Source organism: Tetrao urogallus, assembly GCF_951394365.1.
Source record: "Tetrao urogallus genome assembly, chromosome: 19".
NCBI lineage: Eukaryota > Metazoa > Chordata > Aves > Galliformes > Phasianidae > Tetrao > Tetrao urogallus.
In genome coordinates, this window is record NC_136832.1 from 8,319,705 (window position 1) to 8,346,429 (window position 26,725).

General features: G+C 44.4%; 1 protein-coding gene across 4 annotated transcripts; it reads left to right on the forward strand.

The window, feature by feature from the left end:
• On the forward strand, nucleotides 1-26,725 carry CAMSAP1 (calmodulin regulated spectrin associated protein 1; the record flags this gene model as incomplete). 4 transcript variants are annotated; one of them, XM_079544535.1, is made up of 19 exons in its annotated part: nucleotides 1-30; nucleotides 5,695-5,857; nucleotides 13,256-13,518; nucleotides 13,708-13,869; nucleotides 14,106-14,186; nucleotides 15,123-15,155; nucleotides 18,100-18,241; nucleotides 18,805-18,944; nucleotides 19,041-19,137; nucleotides 19,567-19,744; nucleotides 20,450-20,544; nucleotides 21,118-21,202; nucleotides 21,609-24,042; nucleotides 24,739-24,875; nucleotides 24,963-25,171; nucleotides 25,256-25,358; nucleotides 25,709-25,824; nucleotides 26,058-26,176; nucleotides 26,423-26,725. In XM_079544535.1, 19 exons carry the CDS (start codon nucleotides 22-24, stop codon nucleotides 26,723-26,725), a joined length of 4,869 nt encoding a protein of 1,622 aa, XP_079400661.1. The 4 variants fall into 4 exon arrangements, with proteins under 4 accessions (XP_079400661.1, XP_079400659.1, XP_079400658.1 ...); XM_079544533.1 differs by lacking the exon at nucleotides 1-30 and adding an exon at nucleotides 5,505-5,561; XM_079544532.1 differs by lacking the exon at nucleotides 1-30 and adding an exon at nucleotides 16,764-16,823.

Sequence of the window (26,725 nt, forward strand, 5' to 3'; positions counted from 1 at the left end):
AGGCTGACAGGATGCCGGCGGATGCCAGCGGTAAGTCAGCGCTGCCGGGGGTTGTGCTGGCTGTAGGGCATTGATGGGGTCCTACAGAGGCTGTCTCCCAGCAGGACAGGAAGGAGGCCGTAAGGACATCACCTGAGGCTGCCCTCTGCAGTCCGACCCCCTCGATGTGCTCCTGGCAGCCCCAGGGGCTCGTGACCCCGATTCCCAGCAATGCCCTCAGCCGGTCCCAGGAGCAAGGGGAGCAGAGCAGAGAGGCACAGGGTTGGGGTCTGCATGGGGACCGTGTCAGTGGCGTTGGTCGGGCATAGTGGGAACAGCAGCATCATGCTTCAACCCGTCCCCATCTGTTCAGAGCCGTTGCTGTTAGGAAGTTTGTTTCTGTAATCCGTGGCATGTGCCAAATCCTTTGTACGTGACTAAAGGTGCTGCCTTGCTCAGGGCATCCCAGGGCGTGCTGACAACCCTGTGAGCCCCGCAGTGAGAGGACGTGTTGTACATCCCTGCGCATCTCATCCCTGCTGGGGAGTGCTGCCCCACTGCTCAGCTGCTGTGTGCCATGCTGGGGGTGCTCACGGGTGCCACCCTGGCTTTCCTTTCTGCTCAGGTTGGAGTTTTATGGTCATAAAGTTCTTGCTGTAAGTAGGGCCTGGATAAGCAGGATTGAGATGTTTCAATTGCTCTGACTAATTTTCACATTAACATATTTCTTTAGCTACAGATTTAAGAGCATTAAAGTGCAACATGCGCAAGCTGGCGGGGACCCAAGGGCGGGAGGCAGTTCAGGTTTGTTTTGGCATGTCTGGAGACAGGAGCAGAGGGAAGGACAGGGCTGCCAGGTGAGGAAGGAGCCCTGCAAGCCTGGTAAACTGGGAGCTGCGTGCAGGAGAAATAGCTGAATAGGCACTGCACCCCATCATCATAACAGCTCAACTCCACACATGTTACCTTCAAAGCTGAATGAATGGAATACAGTATTGTGGTCTGGAATTAATTGGTTTTCCTTATTTACATGAAAAATATCCCACATGGCGTGTGGTTCCCCAGTGCACACAACTGTTGTGCTGCACATTCCTTATGATTACAGAAATGAATATAAATAATTACTGATAACTGCTTTATGCCACAGAAACTGTTCCTGTGTCGTTGGTAATTACGCTGAAGCGACTGCTCTTTTGCTAAGAATAATGCTCTGCTCCCTCTTCTGAAGGCTGAATACATGATGCACTGTCATGGGGATCTGTTTTGTACCAGGGAGAAAAAGGCATTTTGAAACTGTTAGAGCAGCAGCTGAATAGGGTTCTGCCCATTCCCTCCTTTCATCCTCAGGTTACGTTAGCCTGGCTTCATTCATTCATGGGACAGTTTTTGACCACATCTTTGTTTACTTAGCGAATTCAGAGTAAGACAACTTTTCTAAACCACAAAACAGAACACCTCTGTGCTGTGTGCTGGGACCTGAGAGTCGATTTGTTCAGCCTTCTTCTCCTGCTGCTGCTGGCAGTACATGCAAGAGCCAAGCAGAAGGCAAGAGAGAGGTGAAGCTCTTCCAGCAGAGCCACCCACTCCTGTGCTGTGGCTGGAGGGATGTGAGAGCTCCACAGCAAAGCCAGCAAGCACACTGGCTGCTGGGCCCCTGTGGGATGTGGGTTATCAGCCAGCTGGAGGGAAGAGAGTGCACTGCATAACCCAGACCAACGTGGTTTCTCCCTGTTTGCTCAGTGGCTGCACTGCCTGCAGCAAACCAAGCTTTATGGTGTTTATACTCAGGCTATGGTAAACCTGGCTTGACTGCAGGCAGTTTTTAAGGATCTGGTGGAGGGAAAGTTTCTCTCTTCTGCTAAGTGTGCTTTTCCTGGGGAAAAGAAGGAAGGAAGTGAAATATTAGTAACCTTTGGAAACCGTGCTGAGTCCTAACAGAGGAAAGTAAACTGAGCAGGAGTCGAGCTGTGTATGATACAGACAAACTTCCCAGTGTGCTGGAATTCCCAAGCTGTGATTCTTTTTGCCCTGCTTTAACTGGGAGCATTATCTGTCTGGTAGAGACATTCTGCCGTGTCCTCCTCCATAAGTAGCTACAGGGAGACAGTGAAGCATAGGATCTCCATGCAGTCTCCTGCACAGTGCTCCTTCCTTCATCTGAAGGTGCTTTTTGCAGTGCTGAGGGAGGATTCCATTCACTGCTGGCCTTTCTAATAGGAAGGTGCTACTGCTAATTAGTGCCACCGATGGGTCAGCTCCTGACTCCATCCCCAGGAAGTATCCCTAACCCATACAATCCCAGTGCACAGCAGGTTTATATTCCTACAAACAATACGTATTTATTTTTTACAATATAATCTGATGTCCTTGGGATGACAAGGGACTGATATTCTGTGTTTTTATCTCTCATATTGATAAATGAAACATGGTAGAATAAAGTGAAATCCTAGGCATTCTTCCACTGAGGCAGAAAGCAAGCACAAGGGTTAGCTTTGTTACATGTAATAGGTGTTGTGCTTGAATACGGTAATTTGTCAAAGGTATTACCTCCCACTAATTAATCTCAGAGTTCTGCTGGAAGACAGGCTGTGCAGTATTTGTCAGTTCACATGTACACCCACTCTGAATGGTGGAGGGAGCCAGGAGAATGCTCCAAGAGGAAAATTATTGCATATAGAAAAGCAACCTGTTCACATTTTCCCAAAGCCTTAAAGAATCTTTTATATGGAGTACAGGAAAGAAACAAGTGTTCTGCAAATTAAAGATGAATTTGCTGCCGTTGAACTGGGGAGTCATTTATTTTCGCTTGGAAAAAGCAAACCTATTTAGCCATCTACTGAGGATCCTCCCATTTTAAGTGCAGGCTTTTTATCTCCAGGACAGTTTTGAGGATGCTGATGTTACAGTTCTGACCAAACTTCTCAAACTACAAAGTTTCCCCAAACGTCAAATTCAGGTTTTGCTTAAGGACACACAAATGCCCTAAAGTAGCACAGTTACATGAGGTATTACTATGAAGGAAGAAGTCACAGCATATTTCTCATAGACAGTGATACATGAATGTAAATCCAAAGGACAGCGCTGTATAAAGGAAAGAGGTAGAAAGGTAGTAATAAAGTCAAGGTTTTAAGTTCAGCTGTAGCCTGTAAAAGGATGGCATTTTCTTTACCCCTACACTTCCTTCATGCTTTTTTCCCACAGTGTTCATTTTCTTGACCCAAACATTTCCACTTTTTTTTTTTATATATTCAGTTTCAGGTGTCTTAGTAATACTTGTTTTGCAGGAGTATCTGCCACTCTCTTAAATCATAATTTGTTTTTAAGTGGTTCTGACCGGTTTAGCAACTACATCCATTCTTCATCTATAGCAAAAATATATCAGAGGAAAAAGTAGGGCAGCTTTCTCCCAGCGTGTGCCTTCACCCTCACATACAGGTCACCTGCTGAGTCAAAGGGCCGTCCTGTTTCTGCAGCCCAATCCACTACCTAAATGAAAACATTCTTCTTGAGTTTAAGGGGATTTGGATTGGGCCTTAATACTTAATCTGGAAACAAGAGCTGCTTGTTACAGTGGTAACGTCATAAATTGACAGCCTGCTTTAAAAAAATTTGTGCTGAAAACCAAACTCTTCAGAGATTATAAAACAATGAGCAAGTTGTTTACAAGGGACATCCACTTTAATTGCATACAATCTTGCAATTAAGTAGGCTGGGATAACCTTTGGACACCAGATCATACTGCCTGAATCACACTAGATCATACTCCTGAAATAGGTTGCCTGGCACTTTGAAAAGATACAGGGAAACGAATGCTGAATCTTAAGACTGATCCAAGTTAATCAAGAATTTGAAATGTGTGTCTTCCACATACATAGCAGAAGTATGAGACTCATAACGAAAAGTTAGGTAGGGAAAAGTCTGCTATCGCCGCGTGAGGCCAAGCTTATCATCACATTTTCACAAGACAGCTATTAAGATAATTCATCGATCCAGTGTGTGCATTAGAGACTCAAACCTTTTAATCATGTAACTTCACTTTTCAGCTGAGCCCCGCTGCCATCAGTGAACCTCATCAGCTCAGTTAATCTGCAGGGTCACCATGCAGGGTGAGCTTGCTGCTTCCAGCAGGTATCTGTGAGCTTTCAGATGGCGGCCGGTGGGCAGCAGTGTCTGCAGGGCACCCAGGAGAAGGCCTCTATGGTGCTTGTGATGGCTTACCTACAGCCAAAAAGAAAAAAAGAAAATCATTTTATGCCTGTCAACCATTTCTTGTTGTTTATCATGACACAAATTATTTGCTATGGAATGCACGGGCTGCGTAAGCCAGTCTTCTGCCTAGAAACCACCTCTGGCATCCTTTGATCAGGAGCAGATAGCAGCAGACCGAGCCCTGGGGGAGGTTGTTCCTAATAACCTGAAGAGAAGCATCACGGAGCTGCACCGCAAAGGGTTCCCACGAGGTGCTGCGGGGCTGGCTGGTGAGGGAGATGTGCATCCTTCACAGGACGAAGAAACGTCTGACTGCAGCACTGCAGCAGTTCCTGTGTACCTGGAGGGTTTCCCGGTTAACGATTCACAGCAGAGAGCTGGAAATTCTTTGCCGTTTATATGCAATAAGGGTGGCCGGGAGGAAACCAGCCGTGCGGTGCGGGGTGAGCAGTGCAGGCCGCAAAGCCCCGCTCTGTGCGTCTGACAATGCGCATCTTCCAGCCGGGGCTCCTCCATCTCACGGCTCGGTCCTCCCCACACACCCGCCGCGCACACGGGCCGCCCTCGCTTTCCTCGACGCCCTCGCAGAGCCGGGCTCGCAGCGGCGGAGCTCCGCCCGTCCCTCGTCGGGAGCGACGCCTCGGTTCCCCTCAGCAGCCCCGAGGCCGCCGCGCTCAGGCCGCGGATCCGCGTTGCCGCGCTCCCCGTCGCCGTGGTAACGCCGTGGTAACGCCGTGGTAACGGTCGCCGAGCGAGGCCCGCGGGCGGCCCGGCTCTCATCGCGGCGCCTGCGCAGCGCCGGCCGGCACCAAACCCCGCCTTTCTTCTCTCCGAGCGCGCCGCCGCGTCCGGGCGGGAGGCGGGCGGCGGGAGCGCGCATCGAGGCGGGCGCATGCGCGCGCGCGCGGTCCCGAGCGTTGCCAGCCCCGGCCCGGCAGCGGCGGGCTGCCTTCCCTCCTCCTCCTCCTCATCCTCCTCCTCCTCTCCCTTCTCCCCTCACGGCGCTCTCCCGCTCTGCACCGCCCGCTCGCGGCCCCGTTCAGCGCTGCCTCCCGTCTCCCTCCGCTCCGGAGGACGCGGGGCTCCGCCGGCCGCGGTTCGGGGATGAGGCGGCGATAGCGGCAAGGTGAGGCGGCGCGGGGCCTGCAGGCCGCGGCGGGGGGGCGGCGGGGCGGTGGGCTGCGCCCCGATCCTTCCTCCTCCTCCCTCCTCCTCCTTCTCCCATTGAGAGGAGGGGGCGCCGCGCCGCTGCCTTCCTCCTCCTCCTCTTCCTCCTCCTCCCCCCTCTCCTCCTCGCCCCGCGCCGAGGGCCGAGCATGGGCGTGCGGGCGCTGTGCTGCTGCGGGCGGGCGCGGCGGGGCCGGGGGCCGCAGGTGCTGCCCGTCGGGGGGTGAGGCTGCGGGCGGGAGAGATGCTGTGCTGGCCGGGGTCGGAGGGGCGCGGCCCGGCCCGGCCCGGGGGAGCCGGGCGATGTGATGGAACCGCTGCCTTTTGTTTTGCTCCTAGATGGTGGATGTTGACGTTGGTGCGGGTGGAGAGAGCGGCAGAAGGAAGATGGATGCCTTGGGTGATAGCGCGGTGGAGATCGTCCCTTTGGAGCTGTATGATTCAGCCAGAGCGAAAATAGCCGCTAATCTACAATGGATCTGCGCTAAAGCCTATGGAATAGGTGAGGTGGCGGCCGGTTTTGTTCTGCGTTCGGCAGCTCCGCTCCCCTGCCAGGAGTGGTTAAATTCAGCATAAATCGCCTTTGTCTTTGGCATCAGCGATGCGATGGTCCGTTCTGTTGGAATATTCATGATGCACATCCCGGTACCTTCGGCAGAACAATGGAGCTACCTACGGGAGCTGCTGGGAACCAGCAAACAGAGCAGTGAACGCTCTGGGGTTATTGTTACAAAGGATGCAAAGGATGCACGTCTCCGAAGGTGTGACCTCACACTTCAGACAAGCACGCTGGCAGCACCTGCAGGCCCGAGGCCCCGGCGTGCTCCCTCATCCCGTTGTCTCTTCCAAGAGATGCTGGGGCCTTGATGCTCTTTGTATGTTCTGTTGGCATCCCCAGCTCGGGGTTCTGGGTTCTGCAGCATTTCTGGGTACGTTTTGTTTTGTTGGATCGTGTCATTGGTTTTAAGGTGAACCGAAAAACAGTCCATTGGTGATCGGTAAAATTCTGTCATGTCGAAGCCATGTTGCGTGCACGGAGTTTGGTGGTGTGGTGTGACATCAGACAGCACGGTGTGGGTGATGGAGAAGTCCTCCTTTCCCAGATGGGAAATCATGGGCCAATACAGCCCAATGTGGACAAATTCAGGTTGTTGTACAGCAGAGGCATTTGTACGCTATTTTCCTGGCATCTGTTGGAATCACTTCTTTGTTTTGAGCTAGATTTACCTGTCTATTCAGAACTGTTGCTGCAGGATGCTTCTTGAGCTCGAGTAGCTTCATTACTAAGAAATACACCGGAGTCCTTGTTTTTGCTCATGCAAAAGAAAACGTATGCTAAAACATGTACAAAATCTTGTTTTGGAAAATGAGGTAGCCCTGTTAATCTAAGTCTAATTCGCCAAACTCGTAATGTGCTTAATGGATTAGTGCTAGCTTACTTTGTGGCAAGGCTGAAGAAAAGCAGTCCATTCCTGCAGCAAAAAATTATCCTTGTGGAAATATTTCCTGAACTGTTTTTCTTTTAATATTGTCAGCTCTGTGCGTGGTCTCATCACAGTGATGGTTGTGGGAGAAATAGGAGGAAAACTGGGATTTTTGTAACACTTTGTTAGTAAATTTTGTTATAGGCAACGGGAGACCAAAAAATACATAGATCAAGTTGAAAAATGTGGGAATTTTAGTGCAATGATGATGAACTGTTGGTAACACAAGAGAGATAAGTGGATGTTTCTTCATGTAAATATTTTTCAGTTGCTGGGACTGTTTGTGATGTTTCCTGAAGGTTTTTTTGGTAGTCAGAGGTAAAATAGATCCTCCAGCCCTGAAGACGCACTGTTTCTTTTGTGGCTTTGTTTCAAAAGGAAGCCAGCTCTGACTTAGGGCTGACTGGTGTGGGTTGTATGCTGCTTGAGGAGAAAGCTTTGGGCCCCTCGTGCTTTGATAGAGTCATCTGGGGCTGCAGGGTGCAGGGCTGTGTCTGTAGCTCTGGGCTCAGCTGGCTGCCACAGGTCTGTGTGCACCTCACAGCATGGACCTGCATGGAATTGTTAGTAAATTGGACCTGCTTGGCTTTTCCTTGGCTAAAAAGGTCAGAGAGGAACCCCGCTTCTGCAGTGTTCACAGCAGGCACAGGGGTGGTCTCCAGCGTGGAGAAAGCCATAGCATCACTTGCCATTTTCCCACTTGTGTTTCAGCTTGTTCAGGTTGTGCATTAACCGGAGTTAAATGCCATGGATGTCAGGAGGTGTTGTTGCTGGGACTTCTGGGGTTGAATATCCTTGGTTAGCTTCAGCATGTAAGGCTTCTGTATGTCTTTTCAGGCCTGTGGCCTGTGGAAATGTAGTTTGATTTTGAAAAGGCTCCAGCGGTTGTCATGTGGTAACCATTGCTTTGAGAAAAGCATTGCAAAATACTTAGAAATTTATAAGCCTCTTTAATTCACAGAGAGATGAATTAAAGCTTAAGGAGGCTTTCTACATGATTATCATTTTGTGTAATATTTGAATCTGTTACTTGTCATCTCCGTGGTGTTGGTGGGATGTCTTTGGTTTGCTTTAAGATACTGGATGTGTGGTGAGGCGTGGGCAGCTCCCAAGAACTTCTTTTTTCAGTATCTCACTGTGAAGGTGTTTTCTGGGGGAGAGCTGTGTTGTTTCTCTGGGCTTAGTTCTGGTCAAGCTGATGAAGAAAACCCAGCAGTTCTCTGTTGGAATGTGAAAGCTCTGTCTCACGTTCCAAAGTCATTCCTATCAGATAGGGTTTTCAGCACGGCCTTCAGGTGGCTGAGTAAAGAGTATTGTTAGGAAATGTTCAATTTGAAATTGAACTCATGAATTGATGTAATTTTGTGCTGGAATCTTGCAGATGCTGCTGTGTATCCTGAATTTCATCTGAGTAAAACTAAGCTTGTGCAGAAGTGTGGGAATGGCCAAGAGCAGGAATTAGATTCTGGTGTGGACTATAACTATTAATCATTCCCCACTGTAGATTTTACCTAAATCTAAAATTTCCTATTTACTGTTGCAGTGTATGTGAATTTTCCATGTCAAAGCTGGCACCTAAGTGGAAAAATTCTCCATCCTTTGTTGTTATTCTCAAGGACAAATCAGCGAGGCCATCCCTGGCATCACTTGGAGCTGCAGCTCTAGTTTGGGATTTGTTTCATTTGATGATGCTTTCTTTTGTTCTCCGCTGCCCATGAGAAGAGTTTTGGGAACCAAACAGCTGAGCGCAGCTCTCATCTCTCTTCAGCACAAACAGCTGCTGCTGCAGAACTCCCTTTCTGCTGTTTGCACAGGGATTGAGCTGACTGCTTTGTTTCTGGCTGCACGGGGCTCCTCCTGCCCATCTCTGGTGCCTGCTTGTCATAGACGGACACGAGAGGCAGGCTGTACAACCGTTGTCCACACAGCAGAAGAGAGAAGGGGGTGGAGCAGTGCAGGAGGTGTTTCCCCACTCGCTGTCATCCCTCTCTCCCAGAGTAAATCCAGGTGTGCTGTCACAGATCCACACTGAGATCTGTGCACAAACATCTGGAAACCTTCTGCACTTCTGAAGGACTGGAAGGCCATTTGGCTGAGACGGTAGTTTGAAGGAATCAGAATGTGTTAGAGCAGAATTGTCTCTCTTTTTCATCAGCAAACGTTGATTAAAACCAAACGTACACTTTAAGGAACTCTGGTAGCAGTGTGAAAACACAGCTCTTAATGCTCAGGAGGTCTAGGAGCAAAGGTGCTGCCAGGTTTCTGTGCAACTTGAGTTCACAGGGCGCTTAAATCCCTTTGAGAGCTTCATCCTGGCCTTGCAGAAGGCAGTGCAGGAGGCTTAGAGCAGCTTGGCAAGTTGTGCTCCTGCACCAGTGCTGTCCTTGCTGTGCTGCTTCCGCATGGTGCAGCTTCTGAAGGTGGGCCGCAGCTGAACTTCCATTTCTCAGGCTGAGTTAGGACTGCGTTCATTTGTGTGTCGAGGTTGTTTGCGTCATGGTTTTGATGTTAAAATTTAGAGAGGGAAGGACTAAATGAGAGTTCCCCTGTGTTGCAGCCTGCTGTGAGCACGTGTCGTTTCCAACCCGCTCCATAACAAACTTCACTGCTTTTTAAATGCAATTTGTAAAATTCAGGTTGCTGAAATGAAGCTGAACTTATTAGGGTGAGGAGCTGTGTGTAGGTTCCACACTCAGTGCTAACGTGAGCCTGAGGGTTTGACCTGGTACAGGAGGGAGGGCAAAGCACTGCTACAATGCACTGTGGAGGAAGGGCACGTTGTGGCTTTTCTTGTCTTTGAAGTCCTTCATGTTCACCTGCTAAGGGAGGTTTTGCAGTACCATAATAGCTGCCTGCAGTTACCAGTTGGCACCAGCAGTGTGAAAATGTTTCCAGGGCTGAACTAAGCAAACCCTGGTGTTCCTTGTTCCTCTTCCCTCGCCTCAGTGAGGTCTGTAATAAAAATATTTTTGAGAAACCTGTTGTGTTTGGCAAACACTCGAGTAGTTAAACATTTGGTTTCTTTAACAGGGCCTGTTTATAAACACAGGCTATTACCTGGGTGAACTTTACAGGGTTGAAAACTATTGTAGTTATTTCCTTTCTTCTGCTTTGTCCAGGCTCATGGCTTTTTGTTTGATCCAAAGATAGGATAACAGAAGGGCAGCCTCACTGCATGGCACCATGCCTCATCTTTAGTGTGGGGGTTTTTTTGTGCCCACATTACATAGATTTCCACGAGTGATGTGAGAGACGACTTCTGGAGTTCATAATATGGATTGATAATTAGAACCAAGGGTAGATGTCTTTATTGCAGTGAAGCTGAGGAAGTGTAGCTTCTGCTTTGTGTTCTGCAGCTTAGCAGACATCCAAGCAGCACTAAATAATTCTGTGAGCGGATACTGATACCAATGAAACCCTACTCAGAATCTGAATGAGCCCCATTCTGTGTGCTGCCATGCTTTGGCTCTCTTTCCATGTGAAACCAGTTCTTCGCTCTTCCAGAGGTAAAATAAGATCTGGCTGGTTTCCACTTCTCCAGTTCAAGGGATAAGTCAAATTTGTTCAGATTACAACGTGATAAAGAAAAGCACAGCAATCGGGTGATCATCTCTGAGCCAGTGTTTGTCAGTGAGACAGTGAAGAAATGATCCCTACCCTAAAATGAGGAGGGGAGTCCGGGCAGAATTGCTGCTGTTCTCATTGCTGCTACACATGAACTCATTTTTGTAGTCCTGTAACTCCCTTGTATGCAAAATGATTTATACTTGGAACTGACAGGTTTTTTTTGAACGATGAGAATTCACTGACGTGGTACCAAAAACCATTGCTTCATGAGTGATTATGCAGATTGATTTTTGAATGCTTCGTTTCTTATGAAAACGGGCAGCCCAGATATGTCCCTGCTGGGCTCCCTGGGATGAGAGCACTTCAGATTACGTGCTGCTGAGAGTTGGGAAGCATGATACTGCTCTGCTTCCACAAGTGCTGGAGATAGCAAGACTGGGCATCTTTGCTCTGCAAGTCAACTGCGTGCAGCTAAGCAGCATGGTGTCAAATGAGCATGGAATCAGCATCCAGCCAGCTCTGGTCAATCTCTGCAATTCCTCATAGGAAGCTGAGGACAAGCTGCTTTTGTGAATGCCCTTTGCCTCTGACAGCTCTAATCATCACTTGTGTACCAGCGTTCTGAAGGTGCTGTTAAACCACCAGTAGCTGAAAGCTGTCAAAAGAAAAACGCTCATCAAAAACTGGTGGCTGCAAAGCGTGCCTGCAAGTTGATGCTGATGTTTTCCTGGGGGTAACTGCTGAGAAAGCACGTTAGGAGCAACAGAAGGTGTGTGCAGGCTCTTTGGTAACGTGTAGTAGATGTGGAAGTGGCTTCCTTTTGTATTCAAGGTGCTATTGAAGACCTTAAAGTAGGCAAAAAGAAAAAAAGGACGTGGTTTAATTGTTTCTGTTTTGCTTTGGTGGGTCTTGTTAAACTCAATTCCAGCTGATTTTTATTTTGTATTTTTTTTTAGCTGTAGCTTAGCTGGTAGTTGCTCTGAATGATGTTTTCATGTTCATTTTCTGCATTCCATGGCGCACACATGTAAAAGTACAAGTTTTAATGACTGCAGGTTTCTTCACACCTGAGTACTGTTACAGGTCTCGAAAGTAAAACGTTGCAAAAGGTGCTCATGGAAACTGGGGCTGGACAGATGGGTGTTGTGTTCAAGCAGGGCCTTGGCACGTTGATCAGTGATGGCAGTGAGAGCTGGGGCACATCTGGGGGTCGTGTGGCTGCTGCAGATTGGAGAACAGCACTGTCATTTGGAGGTGCAGGTGTTGAGGGAGAGGTCTCAGCAGCCGTTGTTGTGATGGGAGTTGGATGTAGACCAGAGCGTACTGCTCTCATCAGACCTCTCATGCACATTTTTGCACATTTTTGCTTTTGTTTGTTTGTTTTAACTCTGCATTTTATTTTCTGTGTTCTGGGCTTTTGAGTCCTTAAACTAATTTGATTGGACGCAGCATCAAACTAGAATCTGGTCGGCTCTGAAAGAGAAGGTAATGCATATGTGTGTGTGTGAATCCGTGTGCGTGTGTGTGTGTGTGTGTGAATCCATGTGCATGTTTGTGCTACTGCCGTGCTCTGTAGGTTGAAGTGCTGAGGGTTTTGCACTGTGACAGAGGCAGCACGCTCAGGTCTTTTTGAGCAGTGGAATGCAGTGCTGCAGTGGGGAAAGGCTGAGTTTTGGATGTTCCCCAGTCGTTAGCAGTGGAGGCCCTACTTCAGTGTTAAACGTCTGTTAAATGGAATTACCTTTCAGCAGCCTTGCATTTCTGGGTCAGGTTGTCTAATATTAAGGAGATTAGAAATATTTGAATTTGCTGTCTGTTCACTAACAAATGGGCAACTCTGTTAACCAGTACCTCTGATGCGGTGCCAGCAAGGTTTTATTGTTCCTGTCCCCATGTCTTCAGTATTACTTATATGCTGACTGCATATATCTGTGTAACAGAGCAGTCAATGCCATGTAAAGGAAAATAATCTTCTTAATTCTTGAAAACTCCTAAAACCTTTCAATTTTGACAAGTAGTGGCAGTATTGTGTGGCAGAGTGTGAGTAGCTGTTGGGGATATTATTACAGTACTGGTTTACTACGTGTTTTTATTGAAGTGAGATGTACTTTTAGCTCTTATACTTGATACAACCCTGTGTCAGTTTCTCTTCTTTATACGAACATAGTGTGGCTCATTTTGTAGTTCTGAGAGATGCTGTGGCTCAGAGTTTTTTTGAATGGGGAAATGTGTTTATTCTAGAAATGAGCTGAAGGAAAGTGAACGTGCTGCCAGATCAGTGGTTCCTTCAGCTTTAGATGTGCTTATTAACATGAACGGTTGGAGTGACTTCAGGGGGAGATCTTCAGTGATTGGGTGACATGGGATCAAACCCTGTGTTCGAGTACAATACAATGTCAGGCTTCTTGTAGGAAAACACAGGTGAGGCTGGCAAGTACTGCTGGTGTGGAGACTCCTGTTCTTACTGCTGGGCTCCAGTCTGATTGCTGGATATGGTACAAGCATTTATTTTAGAACACATCTAATTTTAACTTGTTTTGCATCCCTAGAATAATACCGAGGAAATGTTGCTCACAAGAACTTTCCCTGCCACTTTGGGCTGTTGGAATTGGCCTGGAGCTGTAGCATTGCAACTGTTAGCACTGACAGTGCTTCAGCTAGCGGTGCGTGATTTGAAATGATAGAATTGCTGCCAGCTGTGTGGATCTGCTGATTAGCAGCAAATGTGCAGGTCTTGGTGAGGGTGGGAGCCACTGGGGGAGAAGCACAGTGCAAGCATTGACCCTTCTGCTCTGCTGCCTGCGAATTACACCCTTAGTGATGCGCTTGTTGAAACCCCTTTGTTCCAGATAACGTCCCCGAGGAGCTGAAGGACCCGTTCTACATAGACCAGTATGAGCAGGAGCACATCAAGCCTCCCGTCATCAAGCTGCTGCTGTCCAGTGAGCTGTACTGCCGCGTCTGCAGCCTGATCCTCAAGGGCGACCAGGTGGCAGCACTGCAGGGCCACCAGTCGGTGATCCAGGCGCTGTCTCGAAAGGGGATTTACGTCATGGAGGGCGATGACACACCTGTGTCTGAATCTGATCTGGGCTGCGCACCGATCAAAATGGTTAGCTTAATTAAATCCACCTAATGATCTTTTTATTTAACGCGATTTAAAATCGTTCATGGAAGGAAGGGATTCTCGTTTCTAGGCCGCTAACCTCGGGAATTTTTCAGTGTAAATACAGTCAGAGTATACAGAGGTTTTTTTCCTGCAGGATTTTGGTTTTCGGTACTCATTGCGTTCTTGTTTCAGAGCTCTCACATGGCGATGATTGACGCCCTTATGATGGCCTACACCGTAGAAATGATCAGCATTGAAAAGGTGGTCGCCAGCGTCAAGCGTTTCTCTACGTTCAGTGCCTCAAAAGAACTGCCCTATGATCTGGAGGATGCAATGGTTTTCTGGATTAACAAGGTAAAATTTGCTTCAAGGGCAGTGTCTGTTCCTTGTGCAATTTTCACAGAGCTTCTGATGAGTGCATTCTGTCCATCTTTCTTAACTGCCCCTTTCTGTCATCCTTTCTACTTCAAAGAACTGCTTGTGATTATCGTGTTACTTGTTCCACAAGATTATTTTTTGTTACTTGAGGCAAACGTATATTTGGATGTATTTATCCCGATGTTAATCCTTTCTGTGCTTTGCCCTTTTAGGTGAACCTTAAAATGAGAGAGATAACAGAGAAGGAGATCAAATTAAAACAGCAGTTAATGGAAAGTCCAGGGCATCAGAAGGTAAAACAGTTTTGTCTTCAGTCAGAACTCAGTGCATTAGTGATCAGTGGCTTTGGGTATAAACATCTCAGCCTTTTCTTTGTCGGATAAATGTGAGGCATCCAGTCCTCAAAACTCCTGAGATTCTGTGCATGCAATTTGTGTTTCTTGGTGCCCTTCCTTTCCTTTCAATCCCTGTAGGATCTTTTGACTTTCCTTTTAGTTGGACTAAAATAACTTGTGTTAGTGTAATAATTTCAGTAGACTTCACTCAGCTTTCACAGAACAAAATATATAGCATATATTTTGAAAGCTTTTGGGGGCGTATTCATTTTGCATGAATTTGTTATCTAATTTCAATTTAGAAGCTCACTCCAGCTCTGTCTGGTGAGCATACTTTTGGTATGTTACATGTTTGTGACTCTTTTCTACCTTCTCCCCTGAAGATATATCGCAATGCATCATGTTGCAAAAACACTGTACACTTTCATTGCTGGAGAATGTAAAATAGACTTCTTTTTTTTTTTTTGCAAACATAGCACACCACTATCAGTGCTCCCAATTAATGGCTTCACAAAGCCTTTAGAAGAGCTCCATGCTCTTTCCTCTAGTTGGCATTGCTGTGCAAAGGGGGTAAAATTGTAATGTACGAACAAGGCACTATTACTTGATTTCCACGTTGTGGCAAAGGTTTTGTGTGCTTTATGTAAAATCTTCTGATGATGAGGGACCTGAGAGCTGTTCAGTTCACAAGTTGATGTCTGCTCCAAAGGATCCCATGTTACCAATTTGACCTGCTGACTTTGGGGCCTCTTCCTTAATTTAAACTTCTGGACTACAAACCCTTTGAATATGAAAGTGTTTCTTGCTGAAGTGCATTGAAGTATTACTGCTTATAACTTGCATTGCTGATGTTCCTTTCCTATTCCTACATTCCTTTCCTTGCTTCCTGAGCAGTCTCCTTCCAAATGGTATTGGAAATTAGTACCTGTAAGTGATTTACTTTTACGCCAGTTGTCATCTACAAAATCATGGCTTTTTAAATTTCTTGGGATTGTTTGCTTCCATTTGCAATGCTGCTTAGGCATTCTTTATAAAAACCAACAAACCCTCTGCATAAGCTTTCCGGTCATCAGGCTTTATTTTCATAACATGATTTCTGCATACTGTACAGCATACAGCATAATCACTTTACAGCACTTCAAAATTGTTTCCACAGTGCAGGAGTGAGGAATATGGAGTAGCAGCAAAAAGCTGGGAGATTAACAGTGGTTGAAACAGTTACACTCAGTATTTCTGTTGTAAATAGGCAATGGATGGCAGCACTAAGGTGATACAAAAGCTGGTCAGTTTAAATGGTTGCTTAATCTTTGAATCCATTGTTAAGATAAGTAGATGTCTGCACTGGTTCATTGTGTGGTGCTCTTGCGTTCCCATAGTTGGTAAATCCAACCCAGAACACCGTTATTCATTGAGAGGAGGTAAGAAGATTTGACCAACCGGTAGCAGTGGAACTGTATGGTGAATTAAACTGAAGCTGGCATAATGGGAGGAAAGACAGTATTCTTATTTTAGGGGAAGTGTGAAAATGGAAATAGAAACATGTAGGTTTTGGCTTTATACAAAGTGGAATTGATGTTGCTTGCTTTTAGTTGAGCTTCCTGGTTTTATCTGAATTTGCAGAGGTTCTCGTTTGTTCCTCAGTTTTCTCTTGGCCTCGGTGCCCTTCGTCCTGCACTTTGCTGGATGTGGTGCTTCTCATTTTCTGCTTGGGAGGATGAGAGCTGTTGTCTCAGTTGCAGATTCCCAAGAGTGGTGCAGCTGGAGAAGGCAGGCGTGCTCTGGCCATTTCTGCCTTTGCACACTGAGCTCCATCGCTCCCTTCTTGCTCCTAATACTGGAAGAAGCATTGACAGCTCTGCCTGTGGCAGTGGGGTTGAAACCTGATGATCCTTGAGGTTCTTTCCAACCCAAGCTGTTCTATGATTCTACAATCTTGGGTTTGTTTCAACCGAGTGGACCGCACCGAAAACTTGAAGTATCTGAAATAAAGAGAATGGGAGTAGGGAGCTGCAGGCTGATGAAATCTGTGCCAGAGCCCTGGCAGCCTCGTTTAATGACTCGTGACAACGTAATCAAGTATTGACCTGCAGTTTGTCTCTTGTGTTCTGTGTGCTCAAAGGTCCCATCTGTATCGGAGGCCTACATTTGATAGCATTGCCAAGAAGCTGCATAGGTTCACGTTATATTTAGAGACTCCTAAGTGAGAGTAGAAGAAACAGATACAGTATTGACCGTGGTTGGTTTAAATTCCATTTAAATTCCTTTCCCATTAGAACAGAAATACGTTCCTATTTTAAATAGCGGAGCAACCAAAATGCAAAACGAAATTCCTGACGTTTCTTTTAATTTGTTTACTTCAACTAAGTGGATGAACGATGAACCTTTTAAGCTAACCAGATCACCTTAGTGTGCACACTTGTTTTATCAGACTTAATGACCGCCTTTCCAGTGCATAATGGATGTTGCTGATGCCTTTGATTTGTTTCGTGTGTGAATAACCACCATCCTATATCTCGCTATTTCTTTTTGTGTAAGCCTGATCTGATGCATGCCATATCGCACTGCATGCAGGAACCAGTGGAATATGCTCGTGTGGTACAGTATGATTCACATTCCATTACGTATTTGTGGAGTGCTCCAGGCTGGGGAAAAAAGATCATTTGCACCTGGGAAAATAGCAATAGCATTGCTTTTAGACATACTTACCTTTGCCAGAGAAACACAACGTGCTGTATTTACACTTGTTCAAAATAAATGGAGCTGTTCCTTATTATGAAATTCTTATTATTAAATTGCTTATGAGCGACCTTCTTTCTTTTGAATATAATTTTTCTCAGCCTGTGCCATCCTAAATTGACACGAGTGTGTGTGTGTGTGTGTGTGTGTGTGTGTGTGCACAGAGAGCTTGCCCAGGTTATCTTGGAAAGTTTATGGTACTATGGATAAAACAAAACTTTGTTACGCTCCTTAAGGATGTTCTCTGCATAGCACTATGCTAGGCCAGCACGTGCATGAAGAGAGTTCATGAGATGTTAAGTGCTGTTAACGTGCTGGTGTGAAAGGAATCTTTTCCATCGCTGTAAATTACTTCTGATGGGCTCTGCACTGTATTATTTTTTGTTGCTGGATCATTTTGCTGCTGGGACTTGGATGTAGCCCTCCAGTCCGGCACATGGATTGTTAGTAAACATCATGCTAAAACTTTTCTTGAAAGAATTGCAGGACATGTTCTTTAGATACTCGTCAACTAAGCTCAAAATCATGTGAGGGTCCAGAGGTAACCAGTAGGAGTTCGGTGCTGATGTGTGGTGAAATCAAGGAGAGTTGTGCCATTGATTTCAGCCCTTCCCCCTCCTCTCGCAGAGCGTTTTTGAGAAAAGCCACATTTTTTCCTTTGCACATTGCTGTTGCATACAATGCTCTGAATCTCTCCAAGAAACCTTTGCTCTCTGGTGATATGGTGGCAAGTCTGTGTGTGGGTAACACATGAGAAATCACTAGTTCATCTTAATTTTTTCCCCTGAAACTTTATATGTATGTGTGTAAGTTGTCTGTTTCTCTTTCTTTGAGTCTGCTGCATTTGTGCATCTGCGTGGAAGGATTCTGACTTAAATTAGTTTGCATTAAGTTAAAACCTGTCTATGAAGCTAGGAATCCCACGTGGACTGCTTCCAGATATGAGAATGTTTAAAACGGAAGCACTGTATTCTTCTGAATTGGCCTCTATGGAGGGGAGAGTATAACCTCATACGTTGTTTTTGACTTAGATAAAGTAGAATGCTATGAAGGATCCACCATAAGGAACTTTCAGTACTTAACTACAGCTCCTGTGTTCCTTGGCATCACATGAACACCAGTTTTCTTTTTTCAGGTGCGTTACCGAAGAGACCATCTGTCAAGCAGGCAGTTACCTTACTTTCCTTTGCTGGAGGATTTGATGAAGGATGGTAGCGATGGTGCTGCTCTGTTAGCTGTGATACACTATTATTGTCCAGAGCAAATGAAGCTAGATGGTATGTAGAAAAGTTTCTTAGATAGTATTCTGAAGTATTTAAAAGTTGAACTGGAAATGAATTATCAAATGAAAAAGCAGGAGATGTTATAGGAGGTAGTCTGTTTTTTAATAGATGTTGTCTCTTAATATTGCTGAGCTTGGTCTGATTAAACCTTCAGAAGAAATAAACACTCATTACTGTTGGCTCACAGTTCTTGTGGTGATCAGCAGATGTATACAACTTGAACTGCCAGCCTGTGTTATTTGCAAACCTGGTTTTATTTGCTTTTTTTCTTTACCACTGGGTATCGTTTGTGGCCTGTTCACCTCTTCTGTGATATGAAAATCATATATGGTTTGTAAAACAAACACCAAATTGATACTTGGTTGTGTGTGCCTTTCTTCTCCCTTCTTTTCCTATCCTCTGGTATTTAAGAGGTAGAAAGATTCACTGTTGGCCATTAAATATGAAGTGATGCTTTGTAAGCACTCTGAAGTTCCTGTGCATAGTATTTCTGTTAGCTGTGGATGGAAGTTTAACTCACTGGTTAGTGCCATAACTTGTCTTTCTTACCTTTCTAGATATTTGTTTGAAGGAGGTGACATCAATCGCTGACAGCCTTTATAATATTCAGCTCTTGAGAGAATTCTCAAATGAATATCTAAACAAATGCTTTTATCTCACACTGGAGGACATGTTGTATGCTCCTTTAGTTTTAAAGGTAAGGAACATAATGAAGGACACATTTCTGAACAAAATGTAGGCACATCACTAGCAGTTATTTTGTTACTGTGAGGAGCATTGTTTTCTCTTCTAGCCTAACGTCATGGTATTCATTGCGGAACTCTTCTGGTGGTTTGAGAATGTCAAACCAGACTTTGTGCAACCAAGAGATGTTCAGGAAATAAAAGATGGTAAGTCTTTTATGTTTCATAAATATTAGTGAGTTATTTCAAAATATTTACATCAGAATGAAAAGCCGTTACGCGTTGCTGTTTGCTTTGGAGCTTTGCTGTTTGCTTTGGAGCTTTCTGCGTGCTGCGGTGGCCTTTGAAAGCAGGGAAAAAAGGAAAGGCAGGTTAGTCCTTGTGGATTGGGTTCTAAGTTTTGCAGTGTGATAAGCAGATTATTTTTTTTTTACTCCAACACACTCATCATTTACTTCCTTTCCAATAAAACCACCAGAATATATGTTTTTTAAATCCAGGTTATTACTTCTACTGCATTTCAGTTTTGTGTCACAAAATGGTCACTGTAGTGTACTGCAGTTTGAAACTTCCTTTTCTGCTTTGTTATTTTAGTGGTTATTTATAACAGTAACACAATTTTTAATATATATGCAGTTAAAACAGTGTTGCAGCAGAAGAGCAGCCGCCCACCCGTTCCCATCTCCAATGCAACTAAGAGGAGTTTCATGGCCAGTCCTGCTAGTACCAATCCAGCAGACATGCAGCCCTCAACTCAGGCAGGCTCTGAAGCTTGCAGTAGGTACTACCTGCACCCTGAAGAACCTGACTACCTGTAAGTCTGTTCTCATGTTGTTTAGATGGATCTTATACTGGATTATTTTGGATCACATAGAAAATTCTGCTTCTAGCTGTTTTGATTCTGCTGCAGATTTTCTGCACACAGCTTGAATTCACTCAATATGTAAAATACTCTGAAGTTCAGAGAAATACTTGGCACTGTTATGTTTGATCTTTGGCAAATTCCAGTGAGCCTCAACACCAAATGTCACTGTTGTGTTATAGAAGAAATTCTTCTAATTTTTATTTTGAAGATAGTGTGAAATGTGAAAACTGTCCAAGCATCTGATCTTTGCTGGCCGTGTTCTTTAAATGTTGGTATGAAAAAACTTAACTGATTCAATGCACAAGGAAGTCAGTGACAAGGTTTTTCAGCTGTACCAAATGTGAGAGCTGTAAGAAAGTTAATTCAGCCTTTACTTTGTCTCAAGTGTACTGTTACCTGAGCTACGTTTTAAAGTCACTGTATTTAACAACATAAAACACTTTGATTTCAGATAGTAGTTTACTTTTCTATTGTTTCATGTGAAAACCTTAATTTTTAAGTTCTTTAATACTGATGATGTGATCTTGTGTTTTAGGGGAGAATGGGGGCAACTCTTACTACTGTAACTTCTCTGCTGTATAACCTTTTTCTGTTGTTATAGGAAAAAAAAATCTTCTATTAATGAATTCTTACTGTTCTGATTTTCTCAATTAGTGGCAAAGGAGGAAGCCCTGCCTTTAGCCCTTCCCATCCACTGCTCCCTTTGAGACAGAAACAGCAAAAATCTTTACAGGGTGAAGAGAGCCCTGGTAAGTCTACTTTGAATTTACATTTCAAAAGGCAATGCCCATCACTGTCAATGCAGCAAAGAAATACACATGCTAAGTGAAGACAGTAAACTTAATTTGAAGGTACTTTTGGAAAATTTGGGTTTTATACAGAGTTACTTAGATCTTATTTTCTTTTATCAGCAATAGTACTGACCAAACTTCATCTCAACTGGCTGGGCTCTCACAACATGCCATGATGGAGACTGTTTAAACCCAAATAAAAAAAGAAAAAAAAGATGGGGCTGGGAATTGAATGGGAAGGATGAAGAAAGCAAACTGAGCACTTCCATGCTTGGAAATGCAGAATTCACATCTGTGTATAAATAGATACAGATGTGTATGCACATGTGTCTATATATATTTATGTATACAGTGCCATTTTTTCAGTGTATTTTACCAGGCTTTTGTTTAATTTTCTTTAATAGTTTGTGCAAATTTGTTTTTTGCTGCCATCTCTTGGTGAAATAATGTATTATATTTGCTATTAAAGGCAATGATTCTCTTAGCTTAAAGGTTGTTTCTAAAACATTGCCCATTTAAAAAATATTGTAGGTCATCGACATCGTTCAAATTCTCTGACCCGTGTTGATGGGCAGCCACGAGGTTCAGTTCTTGCATGGCCAGAGAAGAAACCCAGGTAATGTGTGCTTGTGGGTATTATTGCAGCACTGTTTAATGGAAGGATAGTCCATACTGTGACAAATGTCCTTGTAGTAATATGGTATCACTTCCTTAGAAATGGACTCAGTTGCTTAACTTTGTTTTCTTTAATTAAAAAAAAAAAAGCATTTTCAGGGATGACTGATTTTAGTGTCACAGTTGAACATATTTCAAGCGTGATTTGCAATAAGCATTGATTGCAGTAAGCATTGTTGAGAATTTAAGTATCTGGAGTTGCTGTCTCACTGTTGGTGGTCGCTCTTGCTACAGGCTGCCATTTTCAGATAGAACAGAAATGTTGGCTTTGTCTATTATGCTCCTTAACTCAGCAAGTCATAACTTCTTGTACTTTCTCTTCAGTAGACTGTTCTTATGTTTTCTAGGCCTCTGTCTCAGCCAACACCATTTGCTCTTCATCATTCTGCCAGTACTGATGTGGACCCTGGGTCTGGTGATAGCATTAGTCTGGCTAGATCAATCAGCAAAGACAGTCTTGCTTCAAACATCGTTAACGTAACTCCAAAAAACCAGCCCCATCCTCCATCATTGAAAACTAATGGGAAGAGCTTGCTGAACAATGTTGAAATTGAGGATGAAGATGAAGAGCTTATTGCAATAATCAGATCTGAAGAAAGGCCAAACCGTGGTGACGTGGAATTGCAGAATGCAGCAGCCAGAGTACCCAGCATAGTGGCAACTGCGTGGTCTCCAAAAATAAACAGCGAGTCTTCAGAAAGCAAACCAGACAGTTTCTACTTGGAGCCTTTAATGCCTGCAGTTCTAAAGCCAGCAAAGGAGAAACAAATAATAAATAAAGAGGATGAATGTGGGGAGGGGAAACAAAGGAGTTTTATAACAAAGAGATTAAATGAGGGACACTTGCCTTTGATTCGCAAGAAAACAAGTAGCGGTCATGGTGACCATGATCTCAGTAGGACTTTTACTCCAATTTCTAGTTCTGATTTCACTCCAGTTACTGAGTCCGGTGTTGCAGACTCAGTAGCCCTGGTGGAGGCAGGGTTGGAAGCCTCCAGACCGTTAGCTAGTAGCAGTTTAGATCCTTCTGCTCAGGATCAACCCACTGGAGGATTTTTTCTTCATGCTGCTAAATCTGATGATGACATAGCTAGTAAAGTCAATGTGAGTTATGTAAAGAGTCTCAATTTACATGTTCCAGATACTACGTGGACTATGGTGAGACAGGACTCTGATTCTGATCTCTTAGACATAGAGGACGCTGAACAGGACCTGGGAGTCTTAGACGACCATCCTATAGTCGCTAAATACATAGGTGAGGAAGAATCTGCAAAGCTGCAAGAAGACATGAAGGTAAAAGAACACGAAGATAAAGATGACGCAAGCGGGCGCTCCAGCCCGTGTCTGAGTACGATCTCCCAAGTGAGCAGCGTGTCCATGGCCAGTGGCAGTGTCCGCATGACCAATTTTGCAGAACGAAAGCTTCAGAGGCTTAACAGCTATGAAACTAAATCCAGCACAAGTAGTTCACAAAAGACCACGCCAGATGGATCAGAAAGCTGCCCAGCACCGCTGACCACGTGGAAACAGAAGCGAGAGCAAAGCCCCAACAGACCAAATAAAGATAATGTTAATCTTCTAGCTTCTGAATTGGTGCAGCTTCATATGCAGTTGGAAGAGAAACGAAGAGCAATAGAAGCTCAGAAGAAGAAGATGGAAGCCTTATCAGCAAGGCAGCGACTAAAATTGGGCAAGGCAGCTTTCTTGCATGTTGTTAAGAAAGGGAAATCTCCCGATGTTCCACAACCACTTAAACCAGAACATTTTCCAAAAGAATACCCTCGGCAGAATGGTGAAGACTTAGATGAAGTTTCTTTGGGTTCTAAGTCTGAAGAGTATTTTGTGAAGGAGGAGGAAAGAGAAGACGTGCTTAACGATTCTCAAGAGGTAACAAAAGTAAAAATGCAAGAAAGCATAGCTTTTGAGCAACATAAACCAAAAGACTCTGCTGCTATACATGAATTGGAAAAAAGTAAAATTATTTCTGCTGCCCTTCTGGAAGACAGCGTTACAGAAGTAGATATTAATGAATGTGATCTTTCTATTGAAAAGCTCAATGAGACAATCAGCACACTTCAGCAGGCTATATTAAAGATTTCTCAGCAACAGGAACTGCTTATGAAATCTCCATCAGTGCCGTCACCAGGAACCAGAAGTAACTCTCAGGACCAAAAGGTAAAACCATCGATCCATTTTGTTGAGCCCCTGTCACCAACTGGAATGAACAGTCTTCGTAAACCGCCTCGCTTCGGTCAGGGCAGGAGTCCTCGATCAGGAAGACCAGCTGATTTGAAAGTCCCTAAAGACAGACAGCAGAACTCAGCACGTGTTAAAACCCCAACACAAAGTCTCGAAACCTTGCCGCATTTAAGACCATTTCCATCCAATAGCTTGTCGAAGACGCCGACAGAAATAGGCTCTGAAATCAGTCCTGATCTGGGAAGTGGGTCTCAAGAAAAGTGTTTCTTTGATACCTACAGACTTCATGATGAGAGTAATCAGCGGGCACTTGTTCTCTCCACCTCTAAGGATGCAAATATCATTTCTGAGATGAGCAAAGAGGTGAATAACAGCTTCAAAGAAACAGGGTTGAATTCTTCTGATGGCTCAGGAAAAGAAAATGTCCCTGTGGATGAGCCACTGAGGAGCAAGGCTAATCTCATTGAAGTAGATTTGTCTGACTTAAAAGCTCCAGATGAAGGAGAACTTGAGAACCAGGATAGCTCTGCAGATATAATTAGCGACAGTGACCAGAAGTCTGGTGTGGGATTTTTCTTCAAGGTAAATATGTTACCTTTATGTATTTAGGGATTGGTACACTTTTGTCCAGCATTAAGAACTTGGTTTTGCCTCTTCATTCTTGAGTCATCTGGTGGAGCCGGATGCATTTTGGTTGCAATATTAGGATTTGAAAAAAACACATTTGAGGAGAAAAGTTCTTTACATTGTATGAAAGCAGTCTTCTGACAGGGAGCAATCTCCTGGCAACTTTATGTGCTGACATGACAATACCTTCTTTGTCCATTTCTGTTTTAAAAAGAACTCCAGGTTTTACTTCAGTAACTTTGTCTTCTGATGCTGTGCACTGTCGTGCATGTTTATTGCTGTAAAGGCTATCATTGTGCTGGGGTTATCTATGTTCTCCACTCTAGGCAACACTGCAGTTCCATGATACTTACAGTTTTACAAGGTTTTGTGCTGTTTACTTAAAACGAATCGGGGTAAGGTGAGCCCCTGCATTGTTTTCCTTTTATGGACTTAAAGGAAAATTTTGGTGTTGAAGTTCTCTTGGAGAACACCAAAAAATTCAGTATGGTTCTCTGACTTGTACTCTTCAATTCTGATCATCAAGATTTCCAAAAGTACTGCCGTATGTTTTCCTTAAAAATCTTCCTGGAATCCTCAGCAATCCTTGATGCTCATGTTGATGTGTTTTCCTGTAGTCTTTACGACTTTCTATCCCTGTGAATCTTGCAGGATGAACAGAAAGCAGAAGATGAGTTGGCAAAAAAACGTGCGGCGTTCCTTCTAAAACAGCAGCGCAAAGCTGAGGAGGCTCGGCTTCGGAAGCAGCAGCTGGAGGCTGAAGTAGAGCAAAAAAGAGATGAAGCTCGGTAATAGCATGTGGAAAAGGATGGCTCCTCAGACCTTTAAAAATGAGGAAAATCATCACATATTGAATGTTGTGGTTTGCTTTTCAGTCGCAAAGCTGAGGAGGACAGGATACGCAAAGAAGAGGAGAAGGCTCGTAGGGAACTTATCAAGCAAGAGTATCTAAGGAAAAAACAGCAACAAATCTTGGAGGAGCAAGGGCTTGGAAAGCCCAAATCAAAGCCCAAGAAACCCAGGCCCAAGTCGGTCCATCGTGAGGAATCTTACAGTGATTCAGGGACAAAGTGTTCTTCGACTCGTAAGAATTTTGAGTTGTTTGTTCTCAATGAGTCTGCTGATCTGCTTTAATAAATGTATTCACGTCTTCTCTTCTTCTTTGTAGCTGATAATTTGAGCAGCGCTCAGTCTGGTTCCAGTCTTTCTTTGGCCTCAGCAGCAACAACAGAACCTGAAAGCGTACACTCTGGTGGCACGCCGTCTCAGAGGTAGAGAGATTTAAAAATAAAGAAAGAAACTTTTATCTTGCCTTATGAGAGTGTTAGGATTCAGTGTTGTTTGCTTTGGTTTGCAGGAATAGAGGCACGACAGTAGTTGGCTAATTCATCTGCTGTTTCACTTGGGTGCCAAATTTAATCTATACGAACTTGGAATTTTATTTGTTTGGGAAAAAGAAAAACAAGAGAAAGTTTGCCTCAGTAATGTGGTAGGAAGAGTCTGACAGCTCTGAGGAGGAAGAGGGACAGCAATCTGGTTTTTCTTCAGGGCTGGTGTCTGGTGAATTTACTGGAGATTTGAGGGGAAAGCAATGCTTATTTTCTCTCTCCCTCCCCAACAGAGTTGAATCTATGGAGTCGTTACCAATATTGAGCAGAAATCCTAGCAGAAACACAGAAAGAGACTGGGAGAATGCTTCAACTGCATCTTCTATTGCTTCAGTGGCAGAATACACAGGTAACCATTTTCATTTTAGTGTGAGCATTTATTGTGACTAGCAGGCTATGTAAAGCTCTGGTGGGTTTGGTGTGACCCGTTACTTTTGAGACATTATCAAGCCTGTTTTGTTCTGTTTGATATCTACAAGTTATTGAAGAAAATGTTTATTTTTTTCTAGCACTTCTGATGAATTGAATTCTTAATGTTCTTAAGAGTTGGACAACTAAAGTTTGCTTGCTTCTCTTCCTTAGGTCCAAAATTATTTAAGGAACCCAGCAGCAAATCAAACAAACCTATCATTCACAATGCTATATCTCACTGCTGTCTTGCTGGAAAAGTGAATGAACCACATAAGAATTCAATATTAGAGGTAAGCAATGAAATATGAAATCATGAATGCACTCACAGTCAAGTTCACCTGTAGTGCTCGCTTCAGAACCCCACTCATCCATGGTGCTAATTTCCTAAGGTGTACCTGTGAAATGAGGAATGCTATTCAAGAAGAACCCACTTTTTTTTAGCTATGTGGGAAAGCTAAAAACTGGGCACACCATATGGGAGTTTTCACTGTGAGCTGAAGTCTCCATGTATGTTTACTTGCTTATTTTTAATGCAGGAGCTTGAAAAATGTGATGCCAACCACTACATCATTTTGTTCCGTGACGCTGGCTGCCAGTTCAGAGCACTTTACTGCTACTACCCAGATACTGAAGAAATCTACAAGCTGACTGGAACGGGGCCAAAGAGCATCACCAAGAAAATGATTGACAAACTTTACAAATACAGTTCAGACAGAAAACAGTTCAATGTGATTCCAGCCAAAACCATGTCTGTTAGCGTGGATGCTCTTACCATCCATAACCACTTGTGGCAAGCCAAGCGACCTGCAGTGCCAAAGAAGACTCAGACTCGTAAATGA